The sequence below is a fragment of the Nyctereutes procyonoides genome, unplaced genomic scaffold, assembly GCF_905146905.1.
Source record: "Nyctereutes procyonoides isolate TBG_1078 unplaced genomic scaffold, NYPRO_anot_genome, whole genome shotgun sequence".
Taxonomy (NCBI): Eukaryota; Metazoa; Chordata; class Mammalia; order Carnivora; family Canidae; genus Nyctereutes; species Nyctereutes procyonoides.
In genome coordinates, this window is record NW_026575121.1 from 38,175,185 (window position 1) to 38,191,972 (window position 16,788).

General features: G+C 34.1%; 1 protein-coding gene across 1 annotated transcript; it reads left to right on the forward strand.

The window, feature by feature from the left end:
* The first annotated feature begins 10,838 nt into the window (after window positions 1-10,838).
* Window positions 10,839-11,273, forward strand: LOC129516361 (ATP synthase subunit d, mitochondrial-like). The gene has a single exon (XM_055335699.1). The coding sequence runs from the start codon at window positions 10,839-10,841 to the stop codon at window positions 11,271-11,273; it is 435 nt and encodes a 144-aa protein (XP_055191674.1).
* Window positions 11,274-16,788: the final 5,515 nt, after the last annotated feature.

Below are 16,788 nucleotides of genomic sequence, written 5' to 3' on the forward strand. Positions count from 1 at the left end.
ATCCAAGTTATGTTTTCAGGATACAAAATAAGAAAAACAAGAAGGTAATAGCTTTTCCTGGAGAGAAAAAAGATCAATAACCAATAAGAGAAAATATGGAATTTTACCTTCTTCTACCAACCAGTCAGAGATATTCAGGACAGCTGACTCTGGTAAGAACTCTCACGCTTTACTATCTGCTGCCGGTCTTCCCAGGATCTGATATACAGGCTGTGGAGTATGTGAGTTTAGAGTTTGTAGCCCTGGTATTTAATCAAATTTGGCAAGGTCTTCCATTCATTTTAAACTTTAGATTTCCCTTGGCTATTTAAGGGAATAACTGAGAGCAGTTTACCAGAGAATTCCTTCAAGTTCCATCATCCTTGGGAGGGGTCTTTCATTGAGGGTTGATATGAGGTCATTCAAATTGGTGTTGGCAGGATTTGCATACAAACTTTAAGGACATTTTTTTTTCCTTTTTCCAGGGTCTGATTCTTTTTTCTTTCCTTTCCTTTCCTTTTTTTTTTTTTTTTTTTTTTTTTTTTTTTTTTTTTTTCAAATCAGACACTGAATTCTAGGCCAGGGTTTTGATGATAAACCCCTAAGAGAGTGCAATGGGAAAGTCCCAGGTATTTTAGGTTTCTAATCTTAGAGCTGTTACAGTTATATAAGGTCACTTCCTTTCCTAGGTGGACTCCTGTTTATGTGTTGTGATCTCTCTGGATAGAGAATTAGTAGAATGAGTATTCCAGTAGAGTTGGATAGTGGGGAGCAGTAGGAATGTTATCAGTATTACAGTCTTTTGTTTTAGGTACCTCTGCCTCTTTAATTTTTCATTAACCATTTGCAATGGATCTTTCAATGACGTTATTTTGGGATATTGAAGTCTTTTGGAGCTTCTGTATGCCAACTAAAAGAGGTATACCATTCTGTTTGTGTGACTTGAGAACCTTTGTTTTCAAGTGCAATTCTTAAGCAAGCAATCTTGTCTAAATGGAACATTCCCCATAATGGCCATTGTAAACCTAGGGTATTTTAAATTTTGCAATTTTTATAGATATCTCCAGCTTCTTGGACCACAATTTTTAGAAATAAAATACGCAGATGGTGGAATCTGGGCTCAGTAGGTCACCAGTCTGCTTTTGGCTCAGTTCATGATCCCAGGGTCCACAGATTGCCCCTCACATTAGGCTCCCCCCTTAGCAGGGTGCCTGCTTCTCCCTCTCCCTCTGCTGATCCCCTTACTTGTGCTCTCTTGCTCTCTCTCTCAAATAATTAAAAAAAAATCAGATAAGCTGGTGTTCAATTCTCTGTAATTTGACAATCCTGTTTCTTTAGTTAAGCTTTAGATAACTTGAAACCAAATTAATACTCAAGAGGAATGTACTACTGGGTTGGGGATTTGTTGGTGTTTTACAGTGTACCTCATTGCACAGAAATGGTCTTATGGTTGGTAGGTGACCTAGTGTTTATCTAACCTCTTCTTTGACCAACTTAATCTAGTTCCGGAGTCAGAGTTAGGTTGTAAGTGCTCTAACAGCTTTTAAGTGCTTGAATGAAGCCCATCTCCCCGCCACCCCCACCCCCCGCCCTTGGCTTCTGATATTCCCATTACCAAAAGACTTATAGTGCCTTTCACAAGATTTCTTTATAGTGACAGACACCCTAATGGCTTGTCATACTCCTAACTATGTTTGCTTAGATTTTAATTTCGATGTTCAAAACAGTCTGAATTTTTGTCCTAATTTATTTTCCCCAGTCTTCAATTGTTTATGCTGTGGACTTAGGACTCCGGGCCTTTTTTTTTTTTTTTTTTTTTTTAGGCTTTTATTTATTTATTATTCGAGAGAGAGAGAGAGAGAGAGAGGCAAAGACATAGGCAGCGGCAGAAGCAGGCTCCCTGCGAGGAGCCTGACTCGGACCCCATCCTGACCTGAGATCATGTCCTGAACCAAAGGCAGATGTTCAACCACTGAGCACCCCAGGCATCCCAGGCCTCCAGGCTTTGTGAGTCCTGCTAGTGACTACCACCCATTACGGACAGTAGAATTTCTTCTTGAGTCCCTTAACTAATGGATGCCACACATACAGACCCCAATATCATATCAAGGACTTCTCTGAAACCACATAACCTTTCAGGGGACTTTAATAAACTCTAGAATCTTCCAGGGGTCTCAGAATGTTTCTGTTAACTTTAAGAAATTCAGAACTTTCCATGGCTGCAGAAGTTTTCTGAGAACAACATTTTTTGGGGAGGGATTCCCTAAATAAAAGTTAGATCAGATAGCTGCAGGCAAAAGAGCAAAGCTCAAAGTTCTGACCTACTTAGGCTTCCTAATGCAAAGAGGAAGCAGACACTCCTAATGGCAAGCAGGGAGCTCCATGATCTAGTGAATCACACATTGTGATCCCATTCCTAGTCACCAGAAACTTAAAAACTGGTTAAAGAAGACAAGTTATGTGATACAAACAGACTAGCACTTCATGATGAGAACTGCAACATGAGGCAAAGGAAGGAAGCTTTTATAGGGTAAAGAATGAAGAACAAGAGAAAGGAAAAATAGAACTTATCTGACTGGCTGAGGCCCAATAGCCAACCTTGTTCTGAGTGGGAAGAAACAAGGAAATAAGCACAGAACTCAGAGTTAGCTTGGCGTTGGCAGATTTGCCTAACTAAATATGCTGTGTGTCTGGTCAAATGGAGCCTTTACAGAAAGCCAAACGTTCAGTTTGCAGACATCGCACCCTGAGCAGGAGCAGCTCCAGTTTGGGCCTAGAAATGTATTTGAACACTGCTAAGTACACTTTTTTTGAGAAAAAGTTTCTTCAGGGCATGAGCACTCTGCATGGAGTCATGCTGGTGTCTCATAGGATAGATCTTACACAGTTAGTGCTCCTGCAATTCCCATCAAGGTTTTGCTGCAGATCCTGGTTTATCCTGGTCCTTAAGCCAGATACTATAGTTACATGTTCGGAAAGTCAAATCTGGGATTGTAGTAGTTATGCATATTAAATGCATATTTTTCTCTGTATATCCTGTGGTTTTCATGGTACTCTGTATCATTATAACCAGGCTAGTTATTGGCATTTAGGGCATTACAGAAGTTAGGTGTACTTTGTTGGTAAGAAGAAATTCTACCTATAACCAGTCAATTTATGTATTTCTAGTCAATTTGTCCCATGAATAATGCCCTGGTCATATATATCAGTTGGTATAAGATGAAATACAGTGGGGATGCCTTCCCATGAAAGTGAAGTAACATGCACAATGATTCCATGTCCAGCATGGGACTTTAACTCTACCATTAACTTTCTACTTATTATTGATGACATTGTACTATATTTAGGTACAAGTCATTTATTTCAAAACACAAATCATGGTTTCAGTGTATTAATTAAATCATGTTAAATGTAATCAATTTAGAGCAGCAGATTCTTTTACAAATTTGGAAAGGTCCTCAGAACTACAGGCTTTCTAAAATTATACTTAATGATGTTTGGGGGTCTGCATCAAAATAAAGAGGAATAAAGCAGAATGAGGTTAACAGGACGCAATAAGCTCAGGAAATCTGATGTATACACACTAGTATAGGAAAATGTTTGTTATTTGTAGGAGGCAAAACTATTTTTGGCCAGTTAGAGGTCTCATACAATATTTGAGAAATAAATTGTTTGAAATTAGGACATTAGTATTTGTGCAGGGACTGCTACATCCAAAGAGAGAACAATCTAACCAGTAAAAATGAATGAGAAGAAAATATGGTCAAATGGGCAAGTTAAAATATATATATTTATACACACTCACATGCACATATATTTGTATACTTAAATTACATATAAAGTTATGTATATATTCTGTACATATATAGAAGTAAATATACATGTGTGTATTCGTATGTATGCATTTATATGTATATGTGCATATTTATTCATATGCATGCATTTATATGTCTATGTGCATGTTTAATTCAGCAGTTTATCATTTCATTTAATTAAGATAGTTTATTCATGGATTTCTGGTATCTACAAGACATCCTTAAATAGAAGTAATTATAAAATTACTATCTGACTATATATCATTTTATTTCTAATCTGTTTCTTTTTTTGTTCATTCTTCTTACATCATTGCAAAGATATTAAGTTTAAAATTGATCCACATCTCCATATAATTTGGTGGATGATTTCATTGTATATTGTATATTTTTTTGAGTTTAAGAAGTTTAGAGCAGCAGTTTAGAGCAGCAGATCTGGCCACTTATAAATACTAAAGATCACCTTCAGATTGACTCCAGAATAGTTGGATTGTCTCCTAAATGAGTCATCTCCCTTTGCAGTGACTTCTGATAGTAATTTTGTCTTAAGTGTTCAAACTCACACTGTTTCTTTGACCATGTTTATATTTATGTGGCTGCATTCTGACCAGAAAAAAACAAAGACCATTCCTCTGAGTTGTTATTCAGTTCAGGTAATTTTACATAGTATGATGGATTTTCTCAGACCCTAAGGTCTTGGCATTCTACTGTGAGAAACTGATAGGGTACTTACAATATAATTCAAGAAAAGTATCTTGATCTGGAGAAGGGTACTTATGTTGTTCTGTAATCTTAATGAAGTTACTTTGAATAGCAGAAGTTGTTGTTTGTGTCTGGGAATGGTTTACAGACTGAGTTATAAGAGCTTGATTTATACGGCCTTGAATCATAAGGGTACAAGTTATATGGGCTTTGAAATAGCATAAAACATTGCCATAAGGGACATGTGTTGCTATTTAGATAGACTAGATGAGAATGATCTAATATTGCTTCTTATCACAAATTTGTATATAGTCTAGGATTTTTTAATCTATTAATTTATTGGTTTATTTCTGTTTGGAGTCATCAGGATCATTAGAGTAAAGTGAGTTTTTTAAAGGCACTTATGATTTGCCTTAACATACTTTTGGACAAATGGTGTTTAGATTTCATTCCTTATATCTTTTACAAGAAACATGGAAAACATGGAAATAGTATAAGTATTTCAATCTTGAAGAACAATGTCTTTACAGATTTCTTAGTAAAATATGTCACACTTTACCTTGATAGGAGGAGAATAACATTTTTAAAAATTATGAGGTGAGACGCCTGGGTGGCTCAACAGTTGAGCATCTACCTTTGGCTCAGGGCATAAAATTAGAGTCCCAGGATCAAGTCCCACATTCAGGCTCCCTGCATGGAGCCTGCTTCTCCCTCTGCCTGTGTCTCTGCCTCTCTGTGTGTGTGTCTCTCATGAATAAATAAATAAAATCTTTAAAAAATTATGAGGTAATCTTTCAAAGGAGGGGGGAATGCTACATGTATAGACCAGGGTGTCAAAAGATGACAAAGTCCAAAACCACAAAATACTATAACTAAGAATATTTACTGAGAAAATGGCTTTAAAAAACTTTTGATCAGAAGTAGAGTGTATTAACAGATGGTTTTTAAAAACTGAATGATGTATCATTGTTTAGAATACCAAGATCCTTGACAAATTCAGAAGGGAAAGGAAAGTTAAAAGGAAATCTATTTGGCATAGATTTTCTTTCCCTATTAAGTATCAAAAGCTCAGTTTTAAGACTTGCACTGGAAAAAAGAACGAATCCTTTGGATTTAGAGACAGGAGCACAACTAAAGATAAATTTGATTCCCTTAAGCTCTCCTGGTATGTTTCCAACAAGATCATTGCTGGATTTTGTAAAGAATCCTGTATTAGGATTCTGAAGTGCTAAAATTTCCAGAGTTGTCCTTGCTGAAATCAATGACGTATTTTGAAATGACCTGAAAACTGATTATCCTTTTATCAATTTGATTTGTTTTGCCTCTTTTATATTTAGAGTCACCATGCTCTTGTTAATTTTTTGAGCCAAAATCTTGAATTTGAAAGGTATTAATGTTGATTCTCTGTCTTCTATTTCGATAGGGCATTTTTCACCCCATTTAGTTATTTTTTTTTTGGCTCAATCAAGAGTTCTACTTCTTAGATACGGCAATTTTTAATAGATTTTAATTATTTATTTGAGGAAGAGAGAGAGAAAGATTGAGAGCAAGTGCACAATGGGAGGGGCAGAGTGAAAGGGAGAGAGAGAATCCCAAGCAGACTCCATGCTGAAGGCAGAACCCAAGGGGGAGCTCAATCCCACCACCCTGAAATGATGACCAGGGCCAAAATCAATAGTCAAATGATCAATCTACTGAGCCACCCAGGTGCTCTGATATGGCAAAACTTTTAAAACACTCAAGATTAGAGAAAGAGAAATTGAAATCACAGGGTCTAGAATAAGAATTTGTTACTTGTCAATATTTTATATGGCCATCAGTTTCTTAAACTTGTTTTGTGGTAAGCAGAACAAGAGTGATCCTGTAATTTTCAGTGCTTATAATAAGAAGAGAAATCATGATATTTAGGGGATAGCACAAGATATTTCTACCTTTCCTAAGCTAAAGACACCATAGGGCAGTAGAAAAAATGAAGTGTCTTTTCAAATTTAAGGTTGCAAAATTATTTCCCATTTTATAAACCTAAAATGATTTAATTATTATGTTTAAAAGTCTTTAAAGAGTGTTTAGTCTCACTTAAATATTGGATTAATTAAATATCCTAAAAACATATAAACATACATTCATTAACTCCATTTTAAATATTTCAGGTTCCCGACCTAATTAACACAATCTTCTGGTATGAAATACTACTAATAAATTTGATAAAATAATCATACAAATAAGGGAAACATTGAGTCTCTTCACATATCTCAATACATTGATGATAATGATTCTACATCAATTACTCTGTTGCAAATTTCAAAGTACTCATAATGCTTTTACTCCAAATAAGCCTATTTCATGTACACTTATAAATACATCAGATACAAAATATACACAAGTGCTTTTCACCCAAAAATATTATTTTTTATTATTTTAAAAACTGCCATATCAATAAAACCTTTCAAATCTTCTCTAATTGGATATTTTACTATCAAAATTTTGACTGAGATATGGAGCTTTATGTATTTAGAGCCATTCTCAATACCAACTAAGGAAGATATTAATTATATATCTCTAGTATTTTGGGATCACCTTCTGAATCCTTGTAGGCAAAAGATATAGGATACTGACTTCAGTGAGGTTTGCATCAAATTGTGTAGTCTTGGATGTTGACTATATACTACTTGATATTTTTATTTTGAACTTTATATTTGCTAATAGGTAACATTTCTAAATGCTTAGAAAGTGCCAGGTCAATGTCTTGTCTGTTTGGTAACAACATTCATTGACCAAAGGATGGCACTTTCTGATACTTTGTGTTGGAGGCTAGGGGAAAATTCTAGCAAGTCAGTCATAAAACACTATATATGAGTTTAATTTTGCCTACCTCTGACGACTTATAGTTTCAGGACAGATATTATGAGTACAAGACTCATACTAAAATTTCCATTTGATAAATTGATTCTGGACTTCATTTAATTTCTAAGAATATTAGTACTCAGACCTTTTCATCTATTTATATTATTTTAACTTTATTAATTTCTATTTTGCTTTGGATTTAGGTTTTTCTTCCTTTTCCAGTTTCCTAGGGTAGAAAGCTTCATCACTGATTTAAGACCTTCTCCACCCCCCGCCCTTTTTTTTGAAGATTATATTTATTTATTTGAGACACAGAGAAAGCACAAACTGGGAGGACAGAGGGAGAGGAAGAAGCAGACTCCCCGCTGAGCATGGAACCTCACACTGGGCTCAATCTCAGGACCCTGAGATTATGACCTGAGCCAATCAGTCAGATGCTTAATCGACTGAGCCACCCAGGTGACCTCCTTTCTCCTTTTTATTTTTTTTTTCATTTTTTTTCATTTTTTCCTCCTTTTTTAATAGAGGCATTTGCAGCTATAAATTTCAGTCTGAACACAGATTTTGCTGCATCCAGTAAGTTTTCTTTGTTTTTTTGTATTCATTGATCATAAATTATTTTCTAATTTCCTTATTATTTCTTATTATTAAATTTTAGGTTGATTTGAATCTTTGACCTGTATTGTTGGTAATAGGAAAGGCTCTTTTATAGCTTAATATCTATAATCACAGTCTATTATTAAGAACATATCTCAATAATCTTGTATCATGTTTTCTCTACCTAGGGATGATACTATGCTTAGAGAGCAAAATAATGGAATTTGATTTTTAAAATGACATTCCATTTCATTGACTCATTACTTCCTTCATGCATGATAGGTCTTTGACTTCAGCTGTAATTTTTTTAATTTATTTTATTTATCAAGATAAATATTATTACAATTAAACTAAAAAGCTGGAGAAAAAATTCTTAAAATAATCACAGTTATAGTATCTTTTGGCCTAGATTATTCTGATCATGCAAAAATGTCTAATTAAAATTACATTTTTTCAATTTGTAGTTGCTAACTGACCAAAATATTTTTTTTAAAAGAATGTATTTATTGAGGGAAGGGCAGACAGAGAGGGAGAGAGAATCCCAGGCAGACTCTTCACTGAGTATGGAGTCCGATATGTGGCCTGATCTCATAACCCTAAAGTCAGACCTGAGCCAAAACCAAGAGTTGGATGGTCAACCATTTCACCCACACACCCCTTACCAAAATAATTAAATCGCATATTTTACAGAACTTTTACATTTTTATTCTATATACATAGTGTTTCAAAATAAATAACTTCCTATTGTAATTTCCAGATGAAACCTGCGTTTGCACATTATAATAAGAGAAGCCTTTACAAAATATCTCCAGTGAAAACTTAAAAGAATTTTAACCATGATTAGACTCTGGAGTGTTGCTTAAGCCTTGATTCAATTAGACTCTCAATATAATTTCTAAATGGGTGATTGAATTCCCCTCAATTATCCTACATTTAGTAAACTTTCATAATTTTATTTTTATTTGCCTTTTTCCCCTGTGTATTGATAGGAATAATCCCTTAGAGGGCAGGACTCAATTAATTAGAATCTTCAAGGAATAATATGAATATTTCATTTATATTCTGATTATTTAAAGACTAATTAGAAAGTCCTTTCTGTGTCCATGCTCTGGGGGAAAAATCTCTAAAACAGAGAACATTTTAATGATTAAAGAAAATGTAATTTATAAATTATTTATGATGATTGATTAAGTTATATTTTCTTTCTCTGACCATTTTTAACATTACTTTATAGATGGAGTTTAAAATTTACATACAGAAATGAATATAAGTTTATTAATAATTAACTGATGCTGGTTGACTGCAATAGCATTTTTTTACACTAAGGTAGTCTTTGAATATACTCCCAGTTGATTAATATTTTCAGATAAGTATTTGATTGGAATTTCACCTTTTTATCTTTTAATGCTTCAGGTATATAATTTCAGGAATATAATCGATAGTGGAAAGTGAACTTAGAATTTTTAATTTTAATAGATCTATAGATCCCATGAGTTAACATTTTAAATGGAGGTATATGAAAGTGTTAAAATAATCTTATTTATAGCCATATATATGTGAGCTGTATTAAAGAATGATGGTAGGATATCTTCTGAAAAAGGAAAATTAAGTAATAAAATGTTTAATTTTTCTTCAAAGTATCCAATACTCATCTATCACACAGTTTTAAAGCTCTTTATTTTGGGATCCCTGGGTGGCGCAGCGGTTTAGTGCCTGCCTTTGGCCCGGGGCACGATCCTGGAGACCCGGGATCGAATCCCACATCTGGCTCCCTGCATGGAGCCTGCTTCTCCCTCTGCCTGTGTCTCTGCCTCTCTCTCTCTCTCTGTGACTATCATGAATAAATAAATAAAATCTTTAAAATAAATAAATAAATACATAAAGCTCTTTATTTTTCTTCTATATATAACTTTTCTTCCAGGAAAAAACTATGTAATTGCATAATCATATTAAATATTAATCCATTCATTTGGCTTACATTTTTCTATTGTTAGTACTGAATTAGTTTGCTCTGTCTGCTGTAACAAATGCCATGGACTAGGTGGCTTAAACAACAGAAATGTATTTCTCACAGTTCTTAAACCTGGGAAGTTAAAAATCAAGATGTCAGTATGGTCAGTTTCTGATGAGAACTCTCTTCCTGGCTTTATGGTCACCTTCTCAGTGTGTCCTCATATGGTGAAGAGCATGCTCTATTGTTGCTTTGTGTTTATAATATAAAGACACCAGCCCTATCTGATTAAGATTCTGCTCCCCCATGACTTCATTTAACCTTTATCACCTTCTCACAGACTATATCTCTACATACAGTCATATTATATTAGGTTGGGAATTAGGTGTTCAGCATGTGAGTTGAGGGAGTCACATAATTCAGTTTATAGCACAAATAAGACTGAATTAGCCTTGGTTATTCATTGTTATCTAGCTCATAATTTATTTTCTTTCTTTCTTTCTTTCTTTCTTTCTTTCTTTCTTTCTTTCTTTCTTCTTTCTTTCTTTTTCTTCTCTCCTTTTCTTTCTTCCTCTCCTCTCTTTAATTTCCCTCTTCTCTTTAAAATAAAAGACTTTTCTGTTTCCCTCCCTCCCTTTCTTTCCTTCCTTCCTTCCTTCCTTCCTTCCTTCCTTCCTTCCTTCCTTCCATCTGTCTTTCCAGAATTCTCTTGAGAATCAAGATCTTGAGAATTAAACATGATTATTTTAAAAAATTGGTTGGAAATTTTTTTTGTAAAATGCATAAAATACAGTATTTTACATGACCAGTATTATTTTTCTTATAATTAAATAGACTTGAAGTATGTTATATCTTCTTTGAAGAATGGCAGATTAAAAATGGTCCACATTGTCTTACTAGAATAAAAATGGTAACATTTCGGTGGGCCGCTGGGGTCAGTGAAGGATCTCAAGATGGCTGGGCGAAAACTTGCTCTAAAAAACATTGACTGGGTAGCTTTTGGGGAGATCACACCCCAAAACCAGAAGGCCATTGCCAACTCCCTGAAATCCTGGAATGAGATGCTTACCTCCAGGTTGGCTACTCTTCCTGAGAAACCACTTGCTATCGCCTGGGCTTACTACAAGGCCAATGTGGCAAAGGCTGGCTTGGTAGATGACTTTGAGAAGAAGTTTAATGCCCTGAAGGTTCCTGTGCCAGAGGATAAGTACACTGTCCAGGTGGATGCTGAGGAAAAAGAACATGTGAAAAGCTGTGCTGAGTTTTTGTCTCTCTCAAAGGCCAGGATTGAAGAATATGAAAAAGAGCTGAAGAAGATGAAGAACATAATTCCATTTGATCAGATGACCATTGAGGACCTGAATGAAGTCTTCCCAGAAACCAAATAGGACAAGAAGAAGTATCCTTATTGGCCTCACAAGCCAATCGAAAACTTGTAAACTTGAGTTGAGGAGAAAACCGTGGCCCTCTTATTATAAACATTGGACATTAAAAATAATGATATGGAAAAATGGTAACATTTTAATATTTCTTCAGATAGCACTTATGATCATGCCAATTATTTTTAATTATATGGTATTAGATCACTGCTCTTATAATGATTATGATGATGAAGAAGATAATGAAATAGCAACTAACATACGGTAAGAATTATATGCATAGGTTATATGTAAAATATTTTGCATGGATCATTTAATCCAATCTTTCCACAACTTTGATTTATGTTTAATATTATGCCTTTTTTTTTTTTTTGTTCTGGGAAGTTTAAGAAATTACTCTAAGGTCACATATCTAGAAAAATAAGAGAGTCTTTGGGAAGAACATTACTTTCTAACAAAGATTATGTCCTTAACCACTTGTTATACTGTGTACCTAAGAAGTTTTCTGAGTTAAAATTCATACTTTAGGTTACATTGCATTTATGGTTATCATATATGTTGTGATCCAGTAATGTTTGCATATTTGCATATTTGAAGGTAAATGTGCAATAGATGAATTTACTATTATAGCACATAGTTTTCATTTAATAAAATGTTCAAACATTATGTTTGAAAGACAAAAATTGGGCAGAATAATTCTGTAACTTAAAGAAGATCTATAATCTTTGAAACTCATAGAGAATGGATGTAGTATATTAAATTCAAACCAAGAAGGGAGTTGTGTTCTACCTAGAATGCAGGAATTTGGAAACAGCATTGATCCCATACTTACAGGAAAGAAAGAAAGAAAAAAAAGCTAGATAAACTGCTTTTAACCCATCAGAGAATTGGGATCACACAGCAGCCAAGCATACTGAATTCTATGGAAGATTTAGTGCCACCAAGGAGAGAGAAAGGAGCCTTGTATTGTGTGATGCAGCATGAAAGGAAGTAATGCAGGGTACCATAGAAAGGATCTAGGGCACCATAGAAGCAGGTATGAAGAATTCAGCTAAACTTTTAAGTAAATTGCTAATAGCAGAGTGTGAGCTAACATAGAAACTCTGGAACCACAGACACAAGTTAAGTTAAAACATTTTGACAATCTCTTCACCCAGGATTGCCACTAGTACTCAGAAGAAAAACTGTGGGCAGAGAAGAAATTCAGAAAAAGATTCCTTAGGTGGTGAGTCTTGGAGGAGAGAGTATTTACCACTGCAAGAAAGACGGAGCACCCTTCCTTTATCCCCAGACTTTTCTTCCCTGAAAAATAAAAGTCTAAGTCACCAGGGAAAACGTTTGGTGCTGAAAAGGGAGAGAATTGATGATCTACAAAGGGACAAGAAGCAACTTTGGACATTGGAACTGTTCTATATCTTGATATCGGGGAGGACTATGGGCTTATATACATTTTTCAAAACAGAATTCTACACTGTGAAGGGTTGATTCACTCTATGTAAATGATACCTGAATAAGCCTGTCTTCCCCACCCCATAAATCTGAAACAAGTTGTTACATCAGTGTGGATCTCTGATTTAAAGTACATGGGTCAAGTTACAACATCTATATACAAGAAAGTAATTTTATTTATTATAAATATAGTGAAGGATCAAGTACTCTGATTATATTTATAGAAAAGCAATAAATGATGTGATGAATATTTAGAAGACTAAGTAATATTTGTGTTACTGCTTCCTTTTAAATGTCTATGTAAATGTCATCTCATCACATATTAAATTGTCAACATTTTTTCTTTTTTTAATGCAGAGTTGGTATAAACACTTGGCCCATAAATAAAAGATTCATTTAAGTAATTGTTTGTAGTTTATTTGATCAGTTTTAGTTAATGTCATATTTGCTTACCAAGATGCAGTTCTCAGTGCTAGAAACCATATTCCCTAAAAATGGTATAATTTTCTTGTGCTGAAAATGATACATTTTAATATTAAGTATCATTAAAATGATAGTCCCTGAATTTATAATTAGAGATAAAATAAAAACAAAGTTAAAGTTTACAAACATCAAGGTGCCTGCAGATTTATTACTGGTAAAACCCTCTTTTTGCCTTGCAGATGACCACCTTCTTGCTTTACCTATCCATTTGCTTACTGAAAAAAAACTTTTTTTAAAGATTTTATTTATTTATTTGACAGAGAAAGAGTGAACAAGCATGTGGAGCAGAAGGCAGAGATAAAGGGAGAAGCAGCCCCTGCTGAGCAGAGAGCCTGACTTGGGATGGGACTTGATCCTAGGACCCTGGGATCATGACCTGAATTAAGGCAGCCACTTTAACTGACTGAGCCACCCAGGCATCCAAAAGCTTGTTTGTTTGTTTGTTTTCATTTTGGAAATTATGAATAAAAATGTTTGAAACATGGATGTGAAGATTTTTGTGTAGACATAAATTTTCAACTCCATTGGATAAATGTTCAAAGAGTGTGATTGCTGGATCACAGGGTAAGATTATGTTTTGTTTTGTAAGAAACTGCAAAACTGTCTTCCAAAGTGGGTATATCATTTGCATTTCTATCAGGAATGAATGAGATTTTTAGTTGCCCCACATCTTCAATAGTATTTGGTGTTGTCACAGTCCTTTTGTGTTTTTTTCTAGTCCTTTGTTTTTAAAATATATATGTTTTTTAATGAGAGAGATATCTTCCAGTTATTTAGTGTTCCATAGAGTGTGTAGACTTACTCCCAAGGCACATTTAGCACAGAATTAGTAATATAATAACTACTTAGTCTGGTCCTGATGCCATGAGACAGAATTTGGGATTTGTCTAAGTTGTGTAGTTCTTCTGAAAATCTTACCTATGATAACTCATACAATGACAGTTTGTGGTGTTTTCCAGTTGGGCATGAGAATAAAAGAAAATTTGATTTAGAAAGCTCCTCTTTCTACATTTTTCCCCAATGATCTAGCCTGCAGTTATTCATATGTTAGACATGTAGACATGTAGAATGAGATAATAAGCCTATTGTACATTCTAAGCCTCTGTTTGCAGCATGTTCATCAGTGTCACTTGAGCAAAGGAATTACTGTGGCAATAATGGGCTCACTGTGGGAGTTGACTATAGTGAATCAAGACATCTTGTAACAATCCACAAACACTGACATTTTTTTCATAATCCACTTAGGTATGTATAACATCTCTAATAAAAATCTCAAAATTGACATCACAAAAACTGACTTACTTGTGTCTTCATCCCCTCAAATCTGTTTCTTTTGCCATGCTTCTCCTTTCTCACCTTGGTAAATGGTACGCTGGGAACCCATTGTTCAAGTAGAATTAAAGTTCAATCTATCACCCTATTGTCTTTCTACCTGAACTGTTATCTTGTTATCTCACATCACCATTTTCTAATATTGTCTCTTAAATTGTTGCTGTTATTAACCATTCTCTGAAGAGCAATAGTGTATTCTTTTATGTTTTGGAAAATGTAATTTGGAATATCTTATACATTTGGTTAGAATTCTCCAATGGGTTAAAAATCACCATGCAGTTAAATTTAAATAATATGCATGGCTTACATTGAAATTTTATTATCTGATGTTTGCCCAAAAGAATGACCTCATTTCCTCTCAATTTCCACTCTGTCTTTTTTCTGTTCCCCTAGCCTTTCAAATTCATATACATCTTAAGAGCCTTATTTTTTTTTTTTTCTTCTGGGTTTCAGGGTTCTTATTTTTTCCTTTTAAAAAGATGTCAGCACAAATGTGATCTCCTCAGAGAGGTCTTTTTCTGACATAAAAGTTTGAAAGTACCCCTGTTCTGCCTATCTCTATCCAGTTGTCCTGACTTATTTTCTTATTTTCATTACCTGAAATAACCTTAACAGTTATTGCATGTTTCCTACTGAAGAAGAGGCTTTATAAATTGCTATTTCCTTGTCTGGCTTCTTTACCTTATTATCCACAATGCTTAAAATAAACCCTGACAAGTCATAGGAGCTCGCTAAATATTGATAAAATTAGTTAGTGTAAAATACATGCTTTGATGTTCAGTTTTATCTGTCAGTTTACTTAAGCTGGAGTACCTAGCTGTTCTGTAAAGGTATTTTGTACATGTACTTAACATCTAAAACCAGTTGAATTAGAGGAAATAAGATTATAGTGGTTAATCTGGATGTGCACAATCTGATCAGTTTTGATGCCATAACAGCAGAATTGAGATTTCCCTAAAGAAGAAATTTCATTTTGGACCATAATCTCAGCTCTTGCCTGTGTCCAACCTGCACTCTATGACCTGACAAAAATTACCCGGAATTGTCTAGTCAGCCACAATCACACAAACTAATTCCTTGCAATAAATTCTTTTCTCTGTTCTCTTTTGCTTTCCTCCAAGCCCACCTCCTGCTCCCTCTCCCTTTCTCCCCCATACTCTCCTGTTCTCTAGCTTTCTGTTTTTGTAATCTGCTGGTTCTGTTTCTCTGATATAACCGTGGCTGATACATATGCATTCCTATAAGTTATTAGTTACATAATGTATTCTATGTTCTCAAAGTAGACTATATGGAATACAGTATAGAATTGGGGTAATTACTACAAATTCCAAAGTTATATATCATAGACATGAAAGCAGAATTGTTTCTTTCTTTTTTTTTTTTTTTTTGCTTTTCAGGGAAATTACTTTTTTCTTGGCATAAAAAAAATAAAAAACATTTTTTTTGTAATTTTTGTAATACAAAAATTTTAAAATAAAAGTGAATTTTCTAATTTCCTCTTTGATAAAAATGAATTAAAATAGGATCAAAATATAAAGAAAGTAAATAGAGAGTAAAATAAAGTTTAGATAAGAAAACGTGTATAATAAGATTTAAGTTTTTGGGTACACAATATTCTTGCTTGCTGATTTTTTAAGAGGGGAGATTGTACATTACACACACACATATATGTGGGATTAAGTAGAGCTCCCTAAACTTAATTAACTGTAATTAACATTATAGTAAAAACTTAACAAAATTTTTTGATTAAGTATAATTAATTATTAATACAGAAAATAAAAGAACTATTTTCTCTTATCAATCCCTAAAAATAATGATCAAATTTAACTTGATTGACAGATCATCGTATCCCAGAAACTCAGAGAAAAAGGTTGTGTTAGATTCATCTAGGGATGCCTGGGTAGCTCAGCAGTTGAGCATCTGCCTTTGGCTCAGGGCATGATCTAAGTCCCGGGATGGAGTTCCACTTCGGGCTCCATACAGCGAGGCTGCTTCTCCCTCTGCCTGTGTCTCTTCCTCTTTCCCTGTGTCTCTCATGAATGAACAGATAAAGTCATGAAAAGAAAAAAAATAGATGCATCTAATTTAAGCAGCTACATAGAGTGAACAAAAATGTAAAAAGACAGCATTCAAAGATATCAGCTAAGGTATTTAAGAATGGTTCATAACTATAAAAAATAAAATTAAAAAAAAAGAAATGCAAGTATTAATATAAGAATTTCATCCATAGTTTCCATAGTGAAACATAAGCAATAATATA

Excerpts from the sequence above, each read along its gene's own strand:
- LOC129516361 (XM_055335699.1), top strand. The coding sequence starts at position 10,839 with ATGGCTGGGCGAAAACTTGCTCTAAAAAACATTGACTGGGTAGCTTTT.